General features: G+C 45.5%; 1 protein-coding gene across 1 annotated transcript; it reads right to left on the reverse strand.

Annotated features, from left to right (window-relative positions):
* Positions 1-19,816: 19,816 nt before the first annotated feature.
* FGF21 (fibroblast growth factor 21) lies at positions 19,817-21,308 on the reverse strand. The gene is made up of 3 exons (XM_060132190.1): positions 21,077-21,308; positions 20,851-20,954; positions 19,817-20,107 (listed from the first exon to the last, which is right to left on the reverse strand). The coding sequence occupies exons 1-3, from the start codon at positions 21,306-21,308 to the stop codon at positions 19,817-19,819; spliced, it is 627 nt and encodes a 208-aa protein (XP_059988173.1).
* Between the last annotated feature and the right edge of the window lie 96 nt (positions 21,309-21,404).

The following is a 21,404-nucleotide window of genomic DNA, read 5'->3' on the forward strand; positions in this document are numbered from 1 at the left end:
CAATAAATAAATAAATAAGCAAATAAATAAATAAATAACTTTTCCTTGTTATAAGACAAAATAATGAAGAATAAAATTAAATTGAGGGGATTTCCCTGGTAGTGCAGTGGTTAAGAATCCGCCTGCCAATTCAGGGAACACAGGTTCGAGCCCTGGTCCGGGAAGATCCCACATGCCGCGGAGCAACTAAGCCCGTGCGCCACAACTACTGAGCCTGTGTGCCACAACTACTGAAGCCCGCGCACCTGGAGCCTGTGCTCCGCAACAAGAGAAGCCACCGCAATGAGAAGCCCGCGCACCACAACGAAGAGCAGTCCCCGCTCTCCGCAAGGAGAGGAAGCCCGCACGCAGCAAGGAAGACCCAATGCAGCCAAAAATAAACTTAAAAAATAAAATAAACGGTAAAGAAATCTCAGCTATCGTAGCAATCACTGCGAGCTCCGGTCTCAGGCGCTGCTGCGAGATGCCTCCACCGCCATCTGGCGGCCAAAGTTGGGCTAAAGCCTCAAAGGCGGAAAGAGCAGAAAGGGGATCTACAGTGGGAGCACCCAAAAAAATTTCATCAGTTTTCAATGTGATTGGCTAAAAACAGCTTTATTGCACTATAAAAATTTACAAACATCTGGAGGGACACCTGTTTGAGAAGACTCCTCTTAGGAGGTGTTTAAGAAACACTGGCTTGAGGCGGGCGCGAGGAGGGAAGGATTACGAGTTTGGGATTAGCAGATGCAAACTACTGTGTATAGATGGATAAGCAGCAAGGTCCCACTGTACAGCACAGGGAACTATAGTCAATATCCTGTGATAAGCCATAATGGAAAAGAATATGAAAAAGAATGTATATATCATATATGTATAACTGAATCACTGTGCTGTACAGCAGAAATTAACACAGCATTGTAAATCAACTATATTTCAATACATTTTTTTTAGAAAAGAAACACTGGTTTGGGTATTTAAGAAAAGCCCTCAGCATATATTGCACTCAATGGTGAAAGAGTGAAAGCTTTCCTTCTAACATCGGGAGCAAAAAATGATGCTGCCTTTGCCTCTTCTATTCAAAAATCTACTGGAAGTTCTATCCAGAGCAATTAAACTAGAAAAACAAAATAAAAGGCAGTTAAGTTGTAAAGGCAGAAGCAAGACTATCTTTATCTGCAGATAACATGATCTTATACATAGAAAATGCTAAAGGATCCACACAAAAAAAGTGTCAGAACCCCCCCCCGCTCGCCGCAACTAGAGAAACGCATGCAACGAAGATTCAGCACAGCCAAAAAATAAATAAATAAAAACCTTTTAGAGCTAATAAATAATTTCTGCAGAGTTGCAGATACAAGATCAACACACAAAATCAGTTATATTTTTTACATTAGCAATGAACGATCTGAAAAGGAAATTAAGAAAGCAGTTCCCTTTACAATAGCATCAAAAAGAATACAATATGTATAAATGAATTTGAGCAAGGAGAGAAAAGTCTCATGCACTGAAACCTGACAAACATGGCTGAAAGAAATTAAAGGCAACATAAATAAATGGGAAGGTGTCCTGCATTCATGGATTGGAAGACAATATTATTAAGATGACAATACTCCCCAAAGAAATCTAGGGATCCAATTCAATCCTTATCAAAATCCCAAAACAAGACAAAACAAAAACCCAGCCTTTATTTGCAGAAATGGAAAAGGTGACCCTGAACTTCATATGGAATTGCAAGAGACCCCACATACGGAAACAATCTTGGAAAAGAACAAAGTTGGAGGATTCACACTTCTCGATTTCAAACCTGATTACAAAGCTACAGTAATCAAAAGAGTGTGGTACTGGCATAAAGACATAGAAATCAGTGGAGTAGACTGAGAGTCCAGAAATCTATACATCAACGGCCAATTGATTTTTTTAAAAAATATATTTATTTATTATGGCTGCACTGGGTCTTAGTTGCAGCATGCATGTGGGCTCACCGACCAGGGATTGAACCCGGGTTGCCTGCATTGGGAGCACGGAGTCTTATGCATTGGACCACCAGGGAAGTCCCGGCCAGTTGATTTTTGACAAGGGAGCCAAGTCGATTCAATGGAGGAAAGAATAGACTCTTCAATAAATGGTGCTGGAACAGCTGGATATCTCCATGCAAAAGTCTGAAGTTGTACCCCTACATCATACCAGATACAAAAATTAAATCATCAAAGTCTTAAATGTAAGAGCTAAAACTATAAAACTCTTAGAAGAAAAACTAGGGATAAATCATCATGACTTTTGATTTGGCGATGGTTTCTTAGGACACCAAAAGCACAGGCAACAGAAGAAGAAAATAGATAAATTGGACTTCATCAAAATTAAAAATTTTGTGCATCAAAGGATACTATTAGGAGAGTGAAAAGACAACCCACAAACGGGAAAAATATTTGCAAATCATATACCTGATAAAGGTCTAGATCCAGAATCTATAAAGGCTCCTACAACTCCCTGCTCCTCCCACTAGATTCCTACAACTTGAGAGACAACCCAAATCAAAAAGAGGCAAAGGGGGCTTCCCTGGTGGCGCAGTGGTTGAGAGTCCGCCTGCCAATGCAGGGGACGCGTGTTCGTGCCCCGGTCCCACATACAGGAGAGGCTGCAACAGTGAGAGGCCCGCATACCGCAAAAAAAAAAAAAAAAGTGCCGAGTCTTAACCACTGGACCGCCAGGGAACTCCCAGAATTGTATATATTAAAATAGTTTAAATGGTGAATTTTATGTTATATGAATTTTAACACACACGCACAATGCGTTAAATGTACAGAATGCTAAAGGCTGCCCATAATAGTCAAATAATAGCTAGCATTTTACCGAGGCTTTCTCTGAACGGGTACTAGGCACCTACCCTACAGTATTTCCTTCCTCTCCATTTACAGATGGGAATGCTAAGATTCAGAGGTTCTCTGCCCATGTTACTTCAGTGATAAGGGGCTGGGTAACTCAGGATGTCTCTCCCCCCAGCCCCTCACCAACCCGCGCCTATATCCTAAATCAAGGTTTATGCTATATGCCCACAATTTGCATGTGATTTCAAAAGATTTAGGAGTCCAGCCCTGATCCATAACTCCTGATTAAGAATCCCTATTCCAGCCCACCCTGCCAATTTCTCAGTTGACGGAGAAGCTGGCAGAAAGCGCAGCCAATCGGATGGCTGAAATCTCATGACGTCAGTGGTCGCTAGGCTTAGGCCTCAGGTCGCGGCTCTGGGTCGGTGGAAATCTGCGGATGCTGAAAGTGACCCAGGTGGCATCGGGCCTTCGTTATTGGGAGGTGGACAGGCCAAGCAGCCAGGGAGGGTTAATGGGATCCCTCTCCACACACATACTCAAATCCCAGTGGCCAGCAAATGTTTCTTCCAAGAAACTAAATTTATTAAAGGCAAGAGGGTGCAAAGCACGTTAGACTTAACCCACACCCCTCCGCGCGCCCTCCCCAGGAAGTAAGGTTTAGTGGTTAAGAACGTGGACTTCGCGGCTAGACTAAGGGTTAAAATCTGAACTCTTCCGTTTTCTAGCTGTGTGGATTTAGGCAAAGTGACCCCCTCTCTGAGCCTCAGTTTCCCCATCTATAAAATGGGAATAATAATAGCACTTCGCTCATGGGCTTGTTGGGAGATTAAATAGGACAACTGTGCCTATTTAATCTCCCAACAAGCCCATGAGCGAAGTGCTCATGAGTGTGTCACACTGTCCAGGACCAGGCAGCGACCGGGAGCAAAAGGGCACTAAAAGTTGGTGGGATCCAGCTAGACACACACAGAGCAGAGGAAATGCGACCTTGCCCTCCGGACACCGTGACATCCCAGGAGAACAACCACCTGCTCCCAGGGAACTTTGATCCTGCTCCTGAGGCCCGGGAAGGGGAATTAATTCATGCCACAAATGTTGTTTAAGAGCTTACGGTGTGCCAGGCCCTTAGGCTTGGATTGGAGATCCAGCAGGGGACAAGAGTAAATACCACACATTGGTAAAATCACTATTACAGATTATATACTTCCTATTGTATATTTATATAAGTGTATTTATATATTACATATTTATATTTCTTGTAAAGTATATATATGTATATTATAAAGTCTGTATTTATATATTATATATTAGTAAGCATTTACATACTTATATACTATTAAGTATAATATGTTTAGGTGTTATATCATGAAGTTCATGTATATTTCATGAAGTATAATATGTTTGTACATTTAAATGTATATATTTATTATAAAGTATATACAATTCATATGCGTGTATGTTAAAGATGAGTGCTATGGAAAAAAATGAAGCAGGGAAAGATGATGGAGTATTGGAAGGAAGTATAATTTTAAATACTGTGGTCAGGAAAAGCCTCACTTAGGTGTCATTTAGAAAACCTTTTTGTTAGGAAAAATGTCAAATGTACAGAAAAGTAGAAAGTATAGTACAGTTCACTCCTACACCCAGCACCAGCATTCAGCAATTTGCCACATTTGCTTCTTCTGTCTGATATTTCTTTCTTTTTTTTTTTTGTGGTACGCGGGCCTCTCACTGCTGTGGCCTCTCCCGTTGCGGAGCACAGGCTCTGGACGCGCAGGCTCAGCGGCTGTGGCTCACGGGCCCAGCCGCTCCGCGGCACGTGGGATCTTCCCGGACCGGGGCACGAACCCGTGTCCCCTGCATTGGCAGGCGGACTCTCAACCACTGCGCCACCAGGGAAGCCCTGTCTGATATTTCTACATCTGTTGAACCAGATTAGAATTCATTTCACACGTCTTCACTCCCTCCGCCCCCAGCTTCACTTTGTATTTCCAACAATGAGGACATTCTCCTCTGCTATAAATCCTTGTACCACACCTAATGAAATTAACAATTCCCTGATATCATCTCATTCCCTGCAGAAAGTGGCATTGGAGAGGCCGCCTGAAGCAGGTGAGGGGTGAGCCATGAGGGCTTCTGGGGGGAAGAGCAACCCAAGCCAAGAGAATAGCCAGTGCAAAGGCCCTAAGTCTAGAGGGTGCCATATGTGTCCCAGGAACTTGGAGGAAGCTAGTGTGGCTGGAACGGAGTGAGCAAGCCAGGAGACGGTGGAATATGAGGGCGAAGACGAGAGGGGCCAGATGCTTCAGAGCCTTGTAAGCCCACGGTGAGCATGAAAGCTTTTCTAAGACTGAGCCCAGAGCCAGGAAAGAGGCCGGAGCCGAAAAGGACCTTGACCTGCTGTAAATGGAAAGAGTCCAGGTGACGGGGGTGGCAGCAGAGGCAGGCTGGGGCAAGAAGTGATAGAATTCTGGGTGCAGGTCAAAGATCAGACCAACAGGATTTGCTGATGTATTAATTCACGCCCCTACCAGCCACGTCTGAGAGGCGAAAGTGAAATAAAATAGGACTTCTTTCACTCAACGCTGTTTTGTGAGGTTTTTGTTTTCATGCTGTTTTGTATTAGTGGACTCATTGAAAACTTGAATTTGCTGCCTGCTGGCAACTATTAACACAGCATTTACATGGTATTTATAACTATTTACATTGTATTAGGTATTATAACTAATTAGAGAGGATTTAAAGCACACAGGAGGTTGCAGCCACTGTGGAAAACAGTATGGAGGCTTCTCAGAAAATTAAAAATAGAACCACGTTATGACCCAGCAATTCCACTCCTGGGTATATATCCTCAAAAAACAAAAACACGAATTTGAAAAGATACATGCACCCTGACGTTCATAGCAGCCGTTATGTACGATAGCCAAGATATGGAAACAAACTAAGTGTCCATCAACAGATGAATAGTTAAACACCCGGTGTTTTCTGTTTTGTTTATATTTTTAGTTTAGTTTAGGGTTTTGTGTGTGTTTTGTTTTTTCATTTTTTCTTTCCGTTCTGGTGAGGTACTGATTTTTTTACAAATCAACTTTTCAGTTTGGAATAAGTTCATATTTAGTAATTAAATTTGCAGAGCTAGTACAGAAACTTCTATACCCTTCACCCAGCTTCCCTTAATGCAAACAAACTAATAACAATGGTGTATTCGTCAGAACTAAGAAATTAACAGCATGCTACTATTAACAAAAGGACAGGCTTTATTTGAATGTTCCAAGACCCATCGAGGATGCTACATTGTATCTAGTTGTCCTATGTCCTTAGTTTCCTCCAATTTGTGAGTTTTCAGTTTTCCCTTGTCTTCCATGACCTTGACAGTTTTGAAGGATATTGGCTGAGTATGTTGCAGAATGCCCTTCAGTTTCAGTCTGTCTAATATTTTCTCATGATTAGACTATACAGCAATTTTCCTCTAGTGTGTGTGGGAAGAAATTCGGTGAGGCAATGTTCTATTGCTTAACCTGGGTGGTGGTGGCTAAGGAGTTTGCTTCATACTATTTCTTAAATTGTACGTGGTAGGCTGAAAAATGTCCTTGTAAATGGTATCCAAGTCCTAATTCCTGGAACCAGCAAATGTTACCTTATATAACAAAAAAAGATGATTGCAAATCTGATTAAATTAGTGATCTTGAGATGGGTGATAATCTTAGGTTATCTGGGCAGGTCCTAAATGCAATTACATGTATCCTTATGTGAGGGGGGCAGAGAAATATTTGACACACACAGAAGAGAAGGTGATGTAAAGATGGATCAGAGAGAGATTTGAAGATGCTGGCCTTGAAAATTGGAGTCATGTGGCCACAAGCCAAGGACTGCTGGTAACCATTAAAAGCTGGAGGAGGTAAAGAACAGATTCTCCCTTAAGAGCCTCTGGAGGGAGCATAGCCTTGCCCACACCTTGATTTCTTTCTCTCTTTCCTTTTTTTTTAAAAAAAATTTTGGCCTCACTGCATGGTGCTGCGGCATGCGGGATCTTAGTTCGCCCATCAGGGATTTAACCCACGCCCCCTGCAGTGGAAGCGTGGAGTCTTAACCACTGGACCGCCAAGGAAGTCCCCACACCTTGACTTTGACCTGGTGATTCTGATTTTGGACCTCTGGCCTCCAGAACTGTGAGAGAATAATTTCTTGTTATTTTAAGGCACCCAATTAATAATACTTTGGTCCGGCAACTTTAGGAAACTAATCTACCATACATTTCAGTTTTATTTATGTAGTAAGTGTTTATGCTATATGTCAGGGTAAAAAGTTTAAAAATTAACCTAACAGCTTTCCCTTTTCTTTCATTGGCAAAAGTAATGTTGACAGTTCTTGTGATAAGGCAAATGGATTTTAACCCCAATGGAACTTTCTCCTGCTGAGTATTTCAAAATATTGACGCTCTAATTTACAACTCAGTCTTGCATAGGTAAAGCAGCCACCTGCTAGCTTGGATGCCATGAAAGGGCAAAATGAATCAAACAGGCAGAATATCTGCTATACCCTGCTTCATTGATCTAAGGGGCGCATTTTAACCTCTGAAATAAGGATGCATCTTTTTTAAATTTATTTACCTATTTTATTTATTTATTTTTGGCTGCGTTTGGTCTTCATTGCTGCGCACAGGCTTTCTCTAGTTGTGGCGAGCGGGGGCTACTCTTGGATGTGGTGTGCAGGCACTACTATTCATTGTGGTGTGCTGGCTTCTCATTGTGGTGGCTTCTCTTGTTGTGGAGCACAGGCTCTAGGCACGTGGGCTCAGTAGTTGTGGCGCACGGGCTTAGTTGCTCTGCGGCATGTGGGATCTTCCCGGACCAGGGCTCGAACCCATGTCCCCTGCATTAGCAGGTGGATTCCCAACCACTGCTCCATCAGGGAAGTCACCTGCCTGGTCTTTTAATAATGCCTTGGCTTTTTTCATTTCTAATCCTTAAAAAAAAGTCTTTAGACATTAGAGCATGTTCATTTTACAGTAGTTAATATTGTAGGTCTTAAGCTTTATTAGAAAGATAAGCTGTGATTTCAAAATTGACCAAAGGCTTTCAATCGAACTGAAACCCAGACCAAGTTTCTTGGTCTGCTGAGGAAAACAGAAACCACCCCAGGTATTTGTTTATTCATTTAATTTATTTTTTTACTTTTGGATGCGTTGGGTCTTCCTTGCGGCGCGCAGGCTTCTCATTGCAGTGGCTTCTCTTGTTGCCGAGCACAGGCAGTAGGCATGTGGGCTTCAGTAGTTGTGGCATGTGGCTCAGTAGTTGTGGTGCACGGGTTTACTTGCTCTGTGGCATGTGGGATCTTCCCAGACCAGAGCTCGAACCCGTGTCCCCTGCACTGGCAGGAGGATTCTTAACCACTGTGCCACCAGGGAAGCCCCACTCCAGGTATTTAAAATACAGGGAGTTCATTTAAAGGGAATTGGTTACACACGTGCCAGGAGGCTGGAAGAGTAAACAAGACTTGCCTTCTGAGGTAGAGTCAGGAGTGACCTGAAGCAGCTCAAACCCCTGGGGATGCAGGAGCTTGGAGGAGTGCTCTCTGCAGGGTAGAACTCAGACCTCTGGGGAGGGGGGTCCAGGCAGCAGGTGCTCTGGCCTGTGAGGGATAGTACCTCTGTCCAAGGAAATTGGAAATCTCCCTGCCAAGGCCATGCAGCTGTTGCTGGAAGTGCCCAAAGCAGCAGGAACCCTTGTTGCCTGTGGCTGCTGGCAAGATGCAGACTGGAGCTGGAAAAGAAGTTCCTTGACCCCTTGTCCTGGCTCCCCGTCTCCTGCCGGGTCCTCCGTGCCACTCTGGTTAGTTGTCAAAAGGGGTCACAGAGTTGGAAGGTGAGATTCACACTAAAGAGACAGCAGCACAGCCTCCCGAGAACAAACAGAGGGAAAACAGGCTCACCGTGTGCGCAAAATAAAGAGGACATATTCCACATATTTAACAGGGAAGGCTCCGGAACAAACAGCTGCTAAATAATAGCCTATTAAAATGATATGATTCTTGGGGCTTTCCTGGTGGCGCAGTGGTTAAGAATCTGCCTGCCAATGCAGGTAACTCGGGCTCGAGCCCTGGTCCGGGAAGATCCCACATGACATGGGGCAACTAAGCCCGTGTTCCACAACTACTGAGCCCACGTGCCACAACTACTGAGCCCACGAGCCACAACTACTGAAGCCCGTGCACCTAGAGCCTGTGCTCCGCAACAACAGAAACCACCGCAATGAGAAGCTCACGCACCGCAACGAAGAGTAGCCCCCGCTCGCCGCAACTAGAGAAAGCCCGCTCGCAGCAATGAAGACCCAATGCAGCCAAAAATAAAATAAATAAATTTATAAAATGATATGACTCTTAAAACATGTTCTTCAGGCTGTACTACAAAGCTATGACACTCTGAAAAAACAGCTGTGGGAAATAAATCAGGATCACCCAAGTCAATTTCCTAACTCATGCAGTCATGGAGTCATAACAGAGTCTAATTGTCCTGGAACTCAAGCTTGATGAGAATCAATTTAGAAGGGATCCCAGGTCCGAATCTTCAACCATCAAATGGTCAAACTGTTAACTCAGCTGGTAGAGGAGCAAAGACTAACTCTCTTGTAGGTAAGAAATATCACAGGTAAGTATCAAGATTGTTGAATCAAAATCTTTGATCAAAATCGAGGTATTGGGCTTCCCTGGTGGCGCAGCGGTTGAGAGTCCGCCTGCCGATGCAGGGGACGCTGGTTCGTGCCCCGGTCCGGGAAGATCCCACATGCCGCGGAGCGGCTGGGCCCGTGAGCCATGGCCGCTGAGCCTGCGCGTCCGGAGCCTGTGCTCCGCAACGGGAGAGGCCACAACAGTGAGAGGCCCGCGAACGGCAAAAAAAAAAAAAAAAAAAAAAATCGAGGTATTGAAGAAACAAATTTATATCCATGATATAAATATATTTGTAAACAATTTACTGTAAGGAAACCGGTAACTGTGATAATCATTGTACTCCTACTTGTATGTGTTTGAAGGTATTTAGCGCTCGCTTCGGCAGCACATATACTAAAATTGAAGGTATTTAAAGAATTTGTGAGAATCTGTTATATTAGACTTGAGAAAAATATGATCTAGACTGTATTACTCTGGGCCTCTCTCGCCTTCTGGGAGGGACTGCATTCTGCCTATGGAATGCGTATCTCTCTCAATAAACTTGCTTTCATTAAAAAAAAAAAGGATTGTATTACTCTTTTTCTTCTTTTTTAAAATAAATTTTAAGCTACACTAACTCTCTCTTTTTAAAAAATATGTTTATTTAGGTTGCACCGGGTCTTAGTTCCGGCACGCAGCATCTTTGGTGCAACATGTGAACTCGTAGTTGCAGTATGTATGTGGGATCTAGTTCCCAGACCAGGGATCGAACCTGAGCCCCCTGCATTAGGAGCCTGGAGTCTCAGCCACTGGACCACCAGGGAAGTCCCTACTCTTTTTCTTCTCTTCAAGGTTCTTAACTCATTTAAGGGAATCTGAGATCCCAGATTTGTGTTTGTTGATGAAATTTGCAATCCATGTTCAAATGTTTTGGGAAATCTGAAATTGTGAAACTCACGGCTTGCTATTTTTAGCTGTCAAAGTAGTCAGTGAATGTTTAGAGGAAAGTTGATTGTTTGAAAATTAATTAATCATTACCAAAAAACTGAATAGTTGTGAATGTTTGAGCCTGAACACAAAAGCTCTTCTGATGTTAAAAGATTTCATCACGGGCTTCCCCGGTGGCGTAGTGGTTGGGAGTCTGCCTGCCAATGCAGGGGACACGGGTTCGTGCCCCGGTCCGGGAAGATCCCACATGCCGCGAAGCGGCTGGGCCCGTGAGCCGTGGTCGCTGGGCCTGCGCGTCCGGAGCCTGTGCTCCGCGACGGGAGAGGCCACAGCAGTGAGAGGCTCGCGTACCGCAAAAAAAAAAAAAAAAAAAAAAGATTTCATCACAAGGGACTTCCTTGGTGGCGCAGTGGTTAAGAATCCGCCTGCCAATGCAGGGGACACGGTTCGAGCCCTGGGCGGGGAAGATCCCACATGCCGCGGAGCAACTAAGCCCAGGCGCCACAACTACTGAGCCTGCGCTCTAGAGCCTGCCCGCCACAACTACTGAGCCCACGTGCCACAACTACTGAAGCCCATGAGCCCTAGAGCGCAGCTCTGCAACAAGAGAAGCCACTGTACTGAGAAGCACACACACCTCAACCAAGAGTAGCCCCCTGCTCTCTGCAACTAGAGAAAGCGCACGCGCAGCATCGAAGACCCAACGCAGCCAAAAACAAACAAACAAATAAATAAAATTAAATCAAGGACCTAAAACTCTTAGAAGAGAGCTTTTCTTAGGGGAAAATCTTCATGACAATGGATTTAGCAAGAATTTCTTGAATATGACAGCAAAAGCATGGGCAACAAAAGTAAAAATAGATAAATTGGACTACATCGAAACTAAAAACTTTTGTACATCAAAGGACACGATCTACAGAGCCAACCTATGGAGTGGGAGAAAATATTTGCAAATCATATATCTAATAAGGAGTTAGTAGTCAGAATACAGAATGAACTTTTACAACTCAACAACAAAAAGCAAACAACCTAATTTAAAAATGGGCAAAGGACTTGAATAGACATTTCCCCAAAGAAGATATACATATACATCTATATGATATACATATATAAGATACATGTGTGAAAAGATGCTCAGGGGAATTCCCTGGCAGTCCAGTGAATAGGACTTGGCACTTTCACTCAGGGGGCCCGGGTTCGATACCTAGTTGGGGAACTAAGATCCTGCAAGTCATGTGGCATGGCCATAAATAAGTAAATAAATAAAGCAAGCGCTTTGCATTAAAAAAAAAAAAGAAAAGAAAAGATGCTCAACATCACTAATCATTAGGGAAATGCAAAGCAAATCTACAATATCACCTCACATAAATGTTCACAGCAATTTGGGGTCTTTTGGGAATTAGTTAATTTTCAAACAATCAACTTTCCTCTAAATGTTCGCTGACTACTTCCACAGCTAAAATACATCAGTGTAGAGTATATATACCATATATGTATCATATAGTATATATATGATATATACTATATATATGTATATGGAGATTTTATCATAGGAATTGGCTCACATAGCTGTGGAAGTTAAGTCCCACAGTCTCCTATCTACAAACTGGAGGAGGAGGAAAGTGGGTGGTATAACTCATTCTGAGGCCAAAGATCTGAAAACCTGGGAGCCTGGTATCTCAAGGCTTGAGAACCAGGACTTCTGATGTCCAAGGGTACAAAAAGATGGATGTTTTGGCTCAAGAAGAGCTAGAGAGAATTTGCCCTTCCTTTGCCTTTTTGTTCCATTTGGACCCTCAATGGGTTGGATGACACCGTTCACACTGATGAGGGTGGATGTCTTTACTCAGTCTACTGAATCAAATGCTAATCCCTTCCAGAAATACCCTCACAGACACAGCCAGAAATAATGTTTTACCAGCTATCTGGGCATCCTTTAGTCCAGTCAGGTTGAGCCATAAAATTAACCATCACAGGCAATTCCTCAAAAGATTAAAAATTGAATTACCATATGATCCAGCAATTCTGGATATCAGGGTTTTTTTTAAAAGAGATCTTTGTACATTCATGTTCACAGCAGCACTTTTCACAATAGCCAAAATGTGGAAGCAACCTAAATCCCATTGATAGGTGAACGGATAAACAAAATGTGGTCTATTCATACAATGGCATATTATTCAGCCGAAAAGGAAGGAAATTCTGACATCTGCTACAACACTGGTGAACCTTGAAAACATCTTGCTAAGTGAAAGAAGCCAATCAGAAAATAAGTACTGTGTGTTTCCACTTATACTAAGTATCTAAAGTAGTAAAATTCATAGAAGCAGGAAGTAGAATGGTGGTGGCCGGGGGCTTGGAGGAGGGGGGAATGGGGAGTCATTGTTTAATGGGTACAGAGGTTCAGTTTTGCAAGATGAAAAAGTTCTGGGGATTGGTTGCATCATAATGGTAATACACTCAATACTAATGAACTGTATACTTGAAAATGGTTCAGGTGGTAAATTGCATTTTGTACGTATTAGATAATAATTTTATAAAAAGATCTTGAACAGTCATTTTCTTCTCACGGCTCTACCCTTTAAAGTTATTGCAAGACGGGGTGGGGCGAGCCTCTCTAGCCCTGTCATTCAATACATTTGCTGGCATCTACCATGTGCCTAGTTCCCTTGTGTATTTGGTGACATTGGATTATGAGCTCTTTCAAGACTTCTTCTATGATGTAGTTGAGCAGCATCTATCCAGAGAAGCTTTGCTTTGCTTTGCTTTGCTTTAGCCAGAAGCCCTAGAACTATCACTAGCCCAATATCGATACTATTAATTTCTCATCTTGGGAATGCCTCTACCACTGAGTTTGATTTTATACCCCTTCCATGTGAGACTGGCCTGGTGGCGACACAGTTTTCAATAGAGAACCATGTTTCTTCCATTGAGACCCCAAATGGAAACAGGAAAATCTCCTTGAACTTTTCTTAGTGTAGTTTGGTGGATTTTTAAAAAAAATTGTGATGGGAGTTCCCTGGTGGCCTAGTGGTTAGGATTCCAGGCTTTCACTGCCATGGCCCAGGTTCAATCCCTGGTTGGGGAACTGAGAACCCACAAGCTGTGCAGTATGGTGCAAAAAAAAAAAAAAAAAAAAAAAAAATTGTGACGACATACACATAACGTAAAGCTGACCATTTTAACCGGTTACAAGGAGCATTAAGTACACGCACATTGTTATGAAACCGCCCCCATCATCCATCTCCAGAAGTTTTTCATCACCTCACTCTGGAACTCTGTACCCACGAAACAGTAACTCCTCATTCCCCCCTTCCCCTGGCCACCACCATTCTACTTCCTGTTTCTATGAATTTGCCTAACCTAGGTACCTCTTTTTTTTTTTTTTTTTTTTTTTTTGCGGTACGCGAGCCTCTCACCACTGTGGCCTCTCCCGTTGCGGAGCACAGGCTCCGGACGCGCAGGCTCAGCGGCCATGGCTCACGGGCCCAGCCGCTCCGTGGCATGTGGGATCCTCCCAGACAGGTGCACGAACCCGTGTCCCCTGCATCAGCAGGCGGACTCTCAACCACTGCGTCACCGGGGAAGCCCCTCCCTAGGTACCTCTTATCAGTGGAATCATACAGTATCTATCCTCGTATGTCTGGCTTCTTTCATTTAGCAAAATGTTTTCAAGATACATTCATGTTAACATGCTTCAGAATTTCCTTCCTTTTCAAGGTTGAATAACATTCCACTGTATGTGGGTTGGTGGGATTTCAAACACCAGGCTTTCATTGAAGTTGTGGCCCTTTAAGCTTCGCCTTGAAAATTGTCCCTATCACAGAATCAGCATATTCCAGGAAGCCGCGTGGTGATTCACACTTTCCACTTGGAGTTTCACTTATTCCTTATGGTTTTTTTCCCCTTCTGTCTCCTCCTTTTCTCTCACCTTTGCTTTCACCGTCTTTCCTTTCCTTTTCTTCCTTTCTTTCTTCTTTCCTCCCTCCCTCCCTCCCTCCCACCCCCTTTATTCCTTCCTTTCTTCCTTTCTCTCTTCCTTCCTTTTCTTTCTCCCTTTCTTTCTTTCTCTTTCTTCTTCTTCTTCTTCTTCTTTTTTTTTTTTGCGGTACGCGGGCCTCTCACTGTTGTGGCCTCTCTCGTTGCGGAGCACAGGCTCCGGACGCGCAGCCCCAGCAGCCATGGCTCACGGGCCCAGCCGCTCCGCGGCATGTGGGATCCTCCCGGACCGGGGCACGAACCCGCGTTCCCTGCATCGGCAGGCGGATTCTCAACCACTGCGCCACCAGGGAAGCCCTCTTTCTCTTTCTTTTCTCTCTTTCTCCCTCTCTCTTCCTTCCTTCCTTTTTGTCTTCGTTCCTTCCTTCTTTCCTTCCTTTCTTTTCTCTTTCTTTCTTTCTTTCTCCCTTCCTTCCTTCTGTCTTTTTTCTTTTCTCTTTCTCCCTTCCTTCCTTCCCTCCTTTCAATCTTTCTTTCTTTCTTTCATGGGTGGGATGGGGAGAGAACCTGGAGATTTCTCTTTCTTCTTAGAAGCTCATTGATGCATTTTGAAGGATGTTTGGAAAGAAGCAAGATAGCAATAGGGGCTGTAGCATGGATTTCTTTGGGGTAGGAGTAACTTTTACCTGATATAATTTTGAACTTATGGAAAGTTTCAAGACTCATACAAAGAGCAAGATAGGTGCAGGGGATTAAGGGGTACAAACTACTATGTATACAATATATAAGCTACAAGGATATATTGTATAACACAGGGAATACAGCTGATATTTTATAATGATAAATGACTATGGTGTACACCTGCAACTTATATAATATTGTACATCAACTATACCTCAATTTAAAAAAAGACTTGTAGGGATTTCCCTGGTGGCGCAGTGGTTAAGAATCTGCCTGCCAATGTAGGGGACACGGATTCGATCCCTGGTCCGGGAAGATCCCACATGCCGCGGAGCAACTAAGCCCGTGTGCCACAACTACTGAAACCCATGCGCCTAGAGCCCGTGCTCCGCAACAAGAGAAGCCACCACATGAGAAGCCCACGCACCGCAACGAAGAGTAGCCCCCGCTCGCCGCAAATAGAGAAAGCCTGCGCGCAGCAACCAAGACCCAACACAGCCAAAAATAAAAATTAATTAATTAATTAATTATTTTAAAAAAGAGATTTGTACAAAGAACTCCATATATCCTTAACTAACTGGGCTCCCCGATTATCGCTATTCCCGCCCCCTTTTGCTTTCTCATTCACCCTCTATGTCTATATATTATTATGTATTTACCTTTCCAGAAATATTTGAGAAAACATTGGAGATACCATGCCCCTTTGTCCCGAAATACTTCAGTGTGTATTTGCTAAGAACAAGGACATTCTGTTTAATAATCACAGTACAGAGATCAAACCCAGAAAATTTTAACATGGATAAATGACTGCTATCTAAAGTTCAGAACTCATTCAAATTTCATCGTGTCTTGTTAATATCCAGGATATCACCTGGATTACTCAACGAACTGCATTTCCTTGTGCTGACTCTGATCTCTGTTCATATACATACTTTCCCCATCTTTTGCTTGACCTTGACATTTTCCAAGTCGAGACCAGTTGTTTTGCAGACGGTTGTCGGTCGTCGACTGGAATATGTTTGATGTTTCCTTGTGATTAGATTCAGTTTAGGCAGCAGAGTTTCTTAATCTTCCCAAATTCCACCCCTCCCCCCCGGGAGAGACAGTTGGATAGTAGAAGCTCACAAACAATGCTTTACAAAACCAGCAGACAGTGGAGCCCCATGAACCCTGAAATATGAGTGGGTGAGGCCAAACCAGGGCCAGTACAGGAAGAAAAGGAAACGAGCAAAAATGCTATGGGGCTTTCTTGGTGGCGCAGTGGTTGAGGGTCCGCCTGCCGATGCGGGGGACGCGGGTTCGTGCCCCGGTCTGGGAGGATCCCACATGCTGCGGAGCGGCTGGGCCCGTGGGCCATGGCCTCTGAGCCTGCGCGTCAGGAGCCTGTGCTCCGCAGCGGGAGAGGCCACAGCAGTGAGAGGCCTGTGTACCGCAAAAAAAAAAAAAAAAAAAAAAAAGTGCTATGAAGTTTGGAAACTTCCCACCAGTCCTCACCTCTAGAGGAGAGGTTGCCCTCATAGCTGAGGACTTGGTGAGATAATCTGAGAACAACAGCAAAATGGTGTGTGTGTGTGTGTGTGTGTGTGTGTGTGTGTGTGTGTGTGTGTGTGTGTGTGTGTGTATGTGTATTGGGGGAGTGGGACTTCCCTTGTGGCCCAGTGGTTAAGAATCCGTCTTGCAACACAGGGCATGCTGGTTCGATCCCTGGTTGGGGATCTAAGATCCCACATGCTTTGAGGCAACGAAGCCCAGGCACCGCAACCACTGAGCCCACGCACTCTGGAGCCCGCGCGACACCACTAGAGAGAGAAGCCTGCACGCCGCAACAAAGAGCCCACGCACCGCAATGAAAGATCCCATGTGCCGCAACTGAGACCCAAAGCAGCCAAAAAAAAAAAATAATAATAATAATAAATAAATATTTTAAAAATTGTGTGTGTGTTTGTGTGTGGGAAGCTCCACAGGCTCCCATTAGTAGCTGGGGTGTGCTGGGGTGGTCTGGGTCCTCAGAGATCTCAGAATTACTCAACGGAATCTCTCTTTTGGAAGAACAAAACTCCATACTTAAAAAAAATTATTATTGAAATCTATTGACAGATAATATTGTATAAATTTAAGGTATACAACATGTTAATTTGATACATTTATATATTGTAATATGATTGGTATTGTAGTGATAATTAGCATCTATCATGTTACAGAATTATCCTTTCTTTTTAGTGGTTGGACAAAGCTCTATTCTTGTGAAAACGAATGGAAGCAAAACCCAGATTGATTGTGGCAGGAACTCTGGGGGTAAAGGAGAGAAAAGGTTCAGGTATCGGGGGGCGGGGGGGGAGTAAACAGAGGAGGTGTATCTCTCTCTGAAATATTGGCAATGTGGCTATGCTGAGAGGTCGTATTTTTTCATACTGTATGGAAACAGCAGAGAGTGAACTATGAGAATGATGAGGCTAGGAAAGCTATCCTGGCCACCCCACTCCCTACCAAACAAATTCCTCAGTTACTTACATGTGAGCAAGAGAAGATGGATTGAGGCAACTGCATATAGAGATGTGTACTGAGTTAAATAGCATCCCCTGGAAATGCCCGTCCCCTGGAACCAGTGAATGTGGCCATATTTGGAAATAGGGTCTTTATCAAGTTAATATGAGGTCATACTGGGTTAGAGTGGTACCCTCATAAAAAGAAACAGACCCTCGGGGAGAAGCCCATGTGAAGATGGAAGCAGAGATAGGAGAGTTGTGTCTAAAGCCGAGGGATGCCAAGGATTGTCAGCAACCACCAGAAGCTGGGAAGAAGCAAGGAAGGATCTTCCTCTAGAGCCTTTAGAGAGGGCATTGCCCCGGTGACACCTTGATTTCAGACTTCTAGCCTCTAGAACTGTGAGAGAACAAACTTCTGTTATTTTCAGCCCTGTAGTTTGTGGTACTTTCTTACCGCAGCCCTAGGAAACTAATAAATCCTCATTCCATTCTCCCACCAGTTGGTGGCAGCCACTAATCTGATTTCTGGCCCTATGAATTAGCCTTTCTCCCAGAATTTTGGATTCAATAGGTCTGGGCTCCAGAACGTGCATTTCTAACAAGTTCCCGGGTGATGCTAATGCTGCTGGTTTGGGGCCACGCTTTGAGAACAGCCACTCTACAGCATCTCGAGTTTAGACCACTTGGGGTGCAGGTTCCGGCCAACGAAAGAGCAAACTAGGGCCACCCCCCAGCCCCTAGAGCTCACCCTGGAATCTGGACTCTGTCAATCAATTCATCTACCAGCTCCCCTTCCCAGACTGGCTGCCCAGTTTGCTGTCAATTTCAAGGGGAAGATCTTGCAATTCTTTTGGTGCGTGTCATAGTTCCTCACTGATCACGCTTTGTACCTCACCCAGTGGAGGCTGCCAGGAGTCAAGTCTAGAAGCATTTGGAGATAAGGAGGTGGATCCTGAGGAAGATCGGCAGCCCTGTGTCAGGCAGCAACCTCAGAGGATGGTCTTTGGACAAGGGGACACTAACCTGCTTCTACCAGAAAGGAGGCACTACAAGTTGGGGGCTCAAAGTGCTCAGACCGAGTGACAGGTGCTCGTTTGAACACATTTTGCAGGTTCCCTGTCTCATTCCCTCTTTCTGGGTCCCCGCCCCCCTTGTGGCATTTCAGATTCTGTTTCCAGTGAGAACTCTCCCTTGACTGAGCCAGTCTGGTTCCATCGGAGTGGGAAACTGTATTTTCTACAAGACACAGATCTTCATTTTCTCCAGGCATTGAATCCCTCCCATGACCTTCTGGGACCCACACTTATATTCCTTTTGACTGAGATGTTCCTCTCACTTGGACCTTGGAATTTAGATCAAGGGCTTGAGACCACAACTCCTGTGAGGCTGCAGTGGTCAGTCAGACACCTGGGGTCCAGCCAAAGCTGACCCACCCCTGTGAAATGTAGTCTAAATCTTTGACTTCAAATCTTTCCTAACCAGGAAATCACTTGCACAGCAATATTGAAATCTAAGTTGTGGAAAGGGAGGAAGATGGGCAACGTGCTCACTGAGACTGGATTCTGTGACAGTCATTACACTCCAAAGTCCATAAGCACCTGGATGGAAGCATTCAGATTCTCAGGTCCTTTTCCTGAGACCCAGGAATCCCAATCTTCAGCCCCTCCTCTCTCAGACCAGCGTGCCCAGGTTCTTATTCCCCTGTTCTCCAGGATCCAGGTGTCCAGGTGTCCAGCCCACTGATCCCTCAGGACCCAAGAGTGTGTTCCTAGAACCAACTACACCCCCAGAATCCAAGAGTCCTTGCCCCAGCACTGAGGACCAAGATGTCTTTCCATTCCTAGTGCTAAATGAACCCAGAAAACTACATTTCCCATGAGGCTGTGGGTCTGCTGTGTCATTTTTTAAAATGTCCCCTGTTTTTGAGTTACCTCAGAGAAATAGTTCCACAACACTAACACAAGGTTGGGGACAGGGGGAGGGGGAGGGGGAGAATAACAAGTCCTGTCCTGTCAAAGGGCAGGGATAGTCCAGAGTCCCTGGGAACAACTTAGTGGAGCAGAAATCTGAGGGCTGGCCAGGGGAGGGGGGCAGAAAGGCTGGGACTTTCCCACAGCCTTGTGGCAATGCGGGGGAGGGGGGGGCAAGGGGAGACAAGGAAGCTGACCCCATTTCCTCCCTCAAACACATGTGCTCACTCTGATCCTCCTCTCAGACTCTTTATTATTTCAAGTAAGAAAAAAAAGAAAATAAATAAGATAAATAATACAATAAATAAAGAGGAGACTCAGTAATAAACAGCCTGTAGCTTCAGGAAGTGTAGCTGGGGCTTCGGCCATGTGAAGGTCCCACCATGCTCAAGGGGTCCGAGGAACCCACGTTGGGAGGCTCGGGGGCCAAGATCCCTGGAGGCTCCAGGGGTGGCGGGAGGAAGCCTGGCAGCGGCAGGAAGCGAGCAGGTCCCCGGGGGGCCAGGTCCCAGTTGGAGGAGCGGTGCGGGGGCAGGCGGAGGGGAATGCCAAGAGCCTCAGACTGGTAAACGTTGTAACCATCCTCAAGAAGCAGCTCCCGGAAGCTGCAGGCCTGGGGGTTGAAGTGGAGCTGAGGGGATGAGAACAAAGATCAGAGACGTGGGATTCCTCTACACCTTCCTCCTGCAGGAACCCCAGCTCCATCCTCTCCCACACTCAGGGGTGCAGGCCCCCAGCTCTCTCTTCTTTCAGACCACAGAGTCCTGTCCTCCAGCAGGATGTGGGAGTCCCGGGACTCCTGGGGAGCCAGGGAACCCACTCCTTCCTCAGATGCAGAGTCCAGGTCCCCAGCCCCTTCCTCAAAACCACAGAAGCAGGCTCTTCCTTTACCCCTAGGCAGTCCCGCCAGGCTCACCTCCTTGCCCTCACTTCACAGAGAAGAATATTCCAGCCCAGGGATCAGTGGAGGCTCTCTAAGGCCTGGCAGGGGCATCTGGCTAGCACCCAAGGTCATGTTCACTTTACAGGCCATCGATTCCCAGAGTGACCCTGCACCCAGCATGAGTCAGGTCTGTAGGAGGCTGTGTGGTCAGCATGGGTTACGAGTCACAAGACTCGGTCTCCCAGGTCATTCTGTCATTCACAGGTTTTGTGACTTGGGGCCGGTGGTGGCCCTGCCTGAGCCTCAGTTTCCTCTTCTTGTGAACATGGATGACAACAGCTGCCCCCTCCAGGGATTGTGGCAAGGTCGGGGCATGCAGAGAGCATCGAGCCAAGCCTGGCCAAGGTCAAAGGTGCAAAACATGGTCCCCCAGCCTGTGAGGGTGGGGAGTGGAAGGGTGGAGCACAGGGACAGGGGTCCTGGAAACTCACCGATCCATACAGCCTCCCCTCTGGCCCCTGGCACAGGAACCTGGATGTTTTAACTCCCAAGATTTGAATGACCCCTGGCTTTAGGGCTTTCAGCTCCAGAAGACCTGAGAGGAGAAAGTGATCAGGGACTCAGAAGGCCTTTGCCCATCCCTCTCCTCCCTCAGACCCAGGAGGCCAGCCCCCAATTCTCTCCTCCCTCAGGACCAGGCCCTACCCCTACACTCACTTTCGGGGCTCCGGCGGGCCGTCCCCACCACTGTGCCATCAGCCCTGATCTCCAGGTGGGCCTCCGTCTCCTGGGCGTCATCCGTGTAGAGGTATCGCTGGCGGACTTGGCCCCCAAATTGGAGGAGGGGGCTGGAGTCAGGAATGGGATGTGCCTGGCAGGGTCCCAGCAGGACAGCTAGCACAGGGACCCACAGTCCCAGGTGCTCGAGTTTGGTCTTGTCGCAGCCCATCAATGGTTCACGTCCTCAAGTGAGGTATGGGGTCTGGGCTTTGAAGACCTGAATGGTCTAGATTCTGTTTCAGAGCCTGGTTGTCGGGGAGAGCAG

This window comes from Lagenorhynchus albirostris, chromosome 19, assembly GCF_949774975.1.
Source record: "Lagenorhynchus albirostris chromosome 19, mLagAlb1.1, whole genome shotgun sequence".
In the NCBI taxonomy this organism is placed as follows: Eukaryota; Metazoa; Chordata; class Mammalia; order Artiodactyla; family Delphinidae; genus Lagenorhynchus; species Lagenorhynchus albirostris.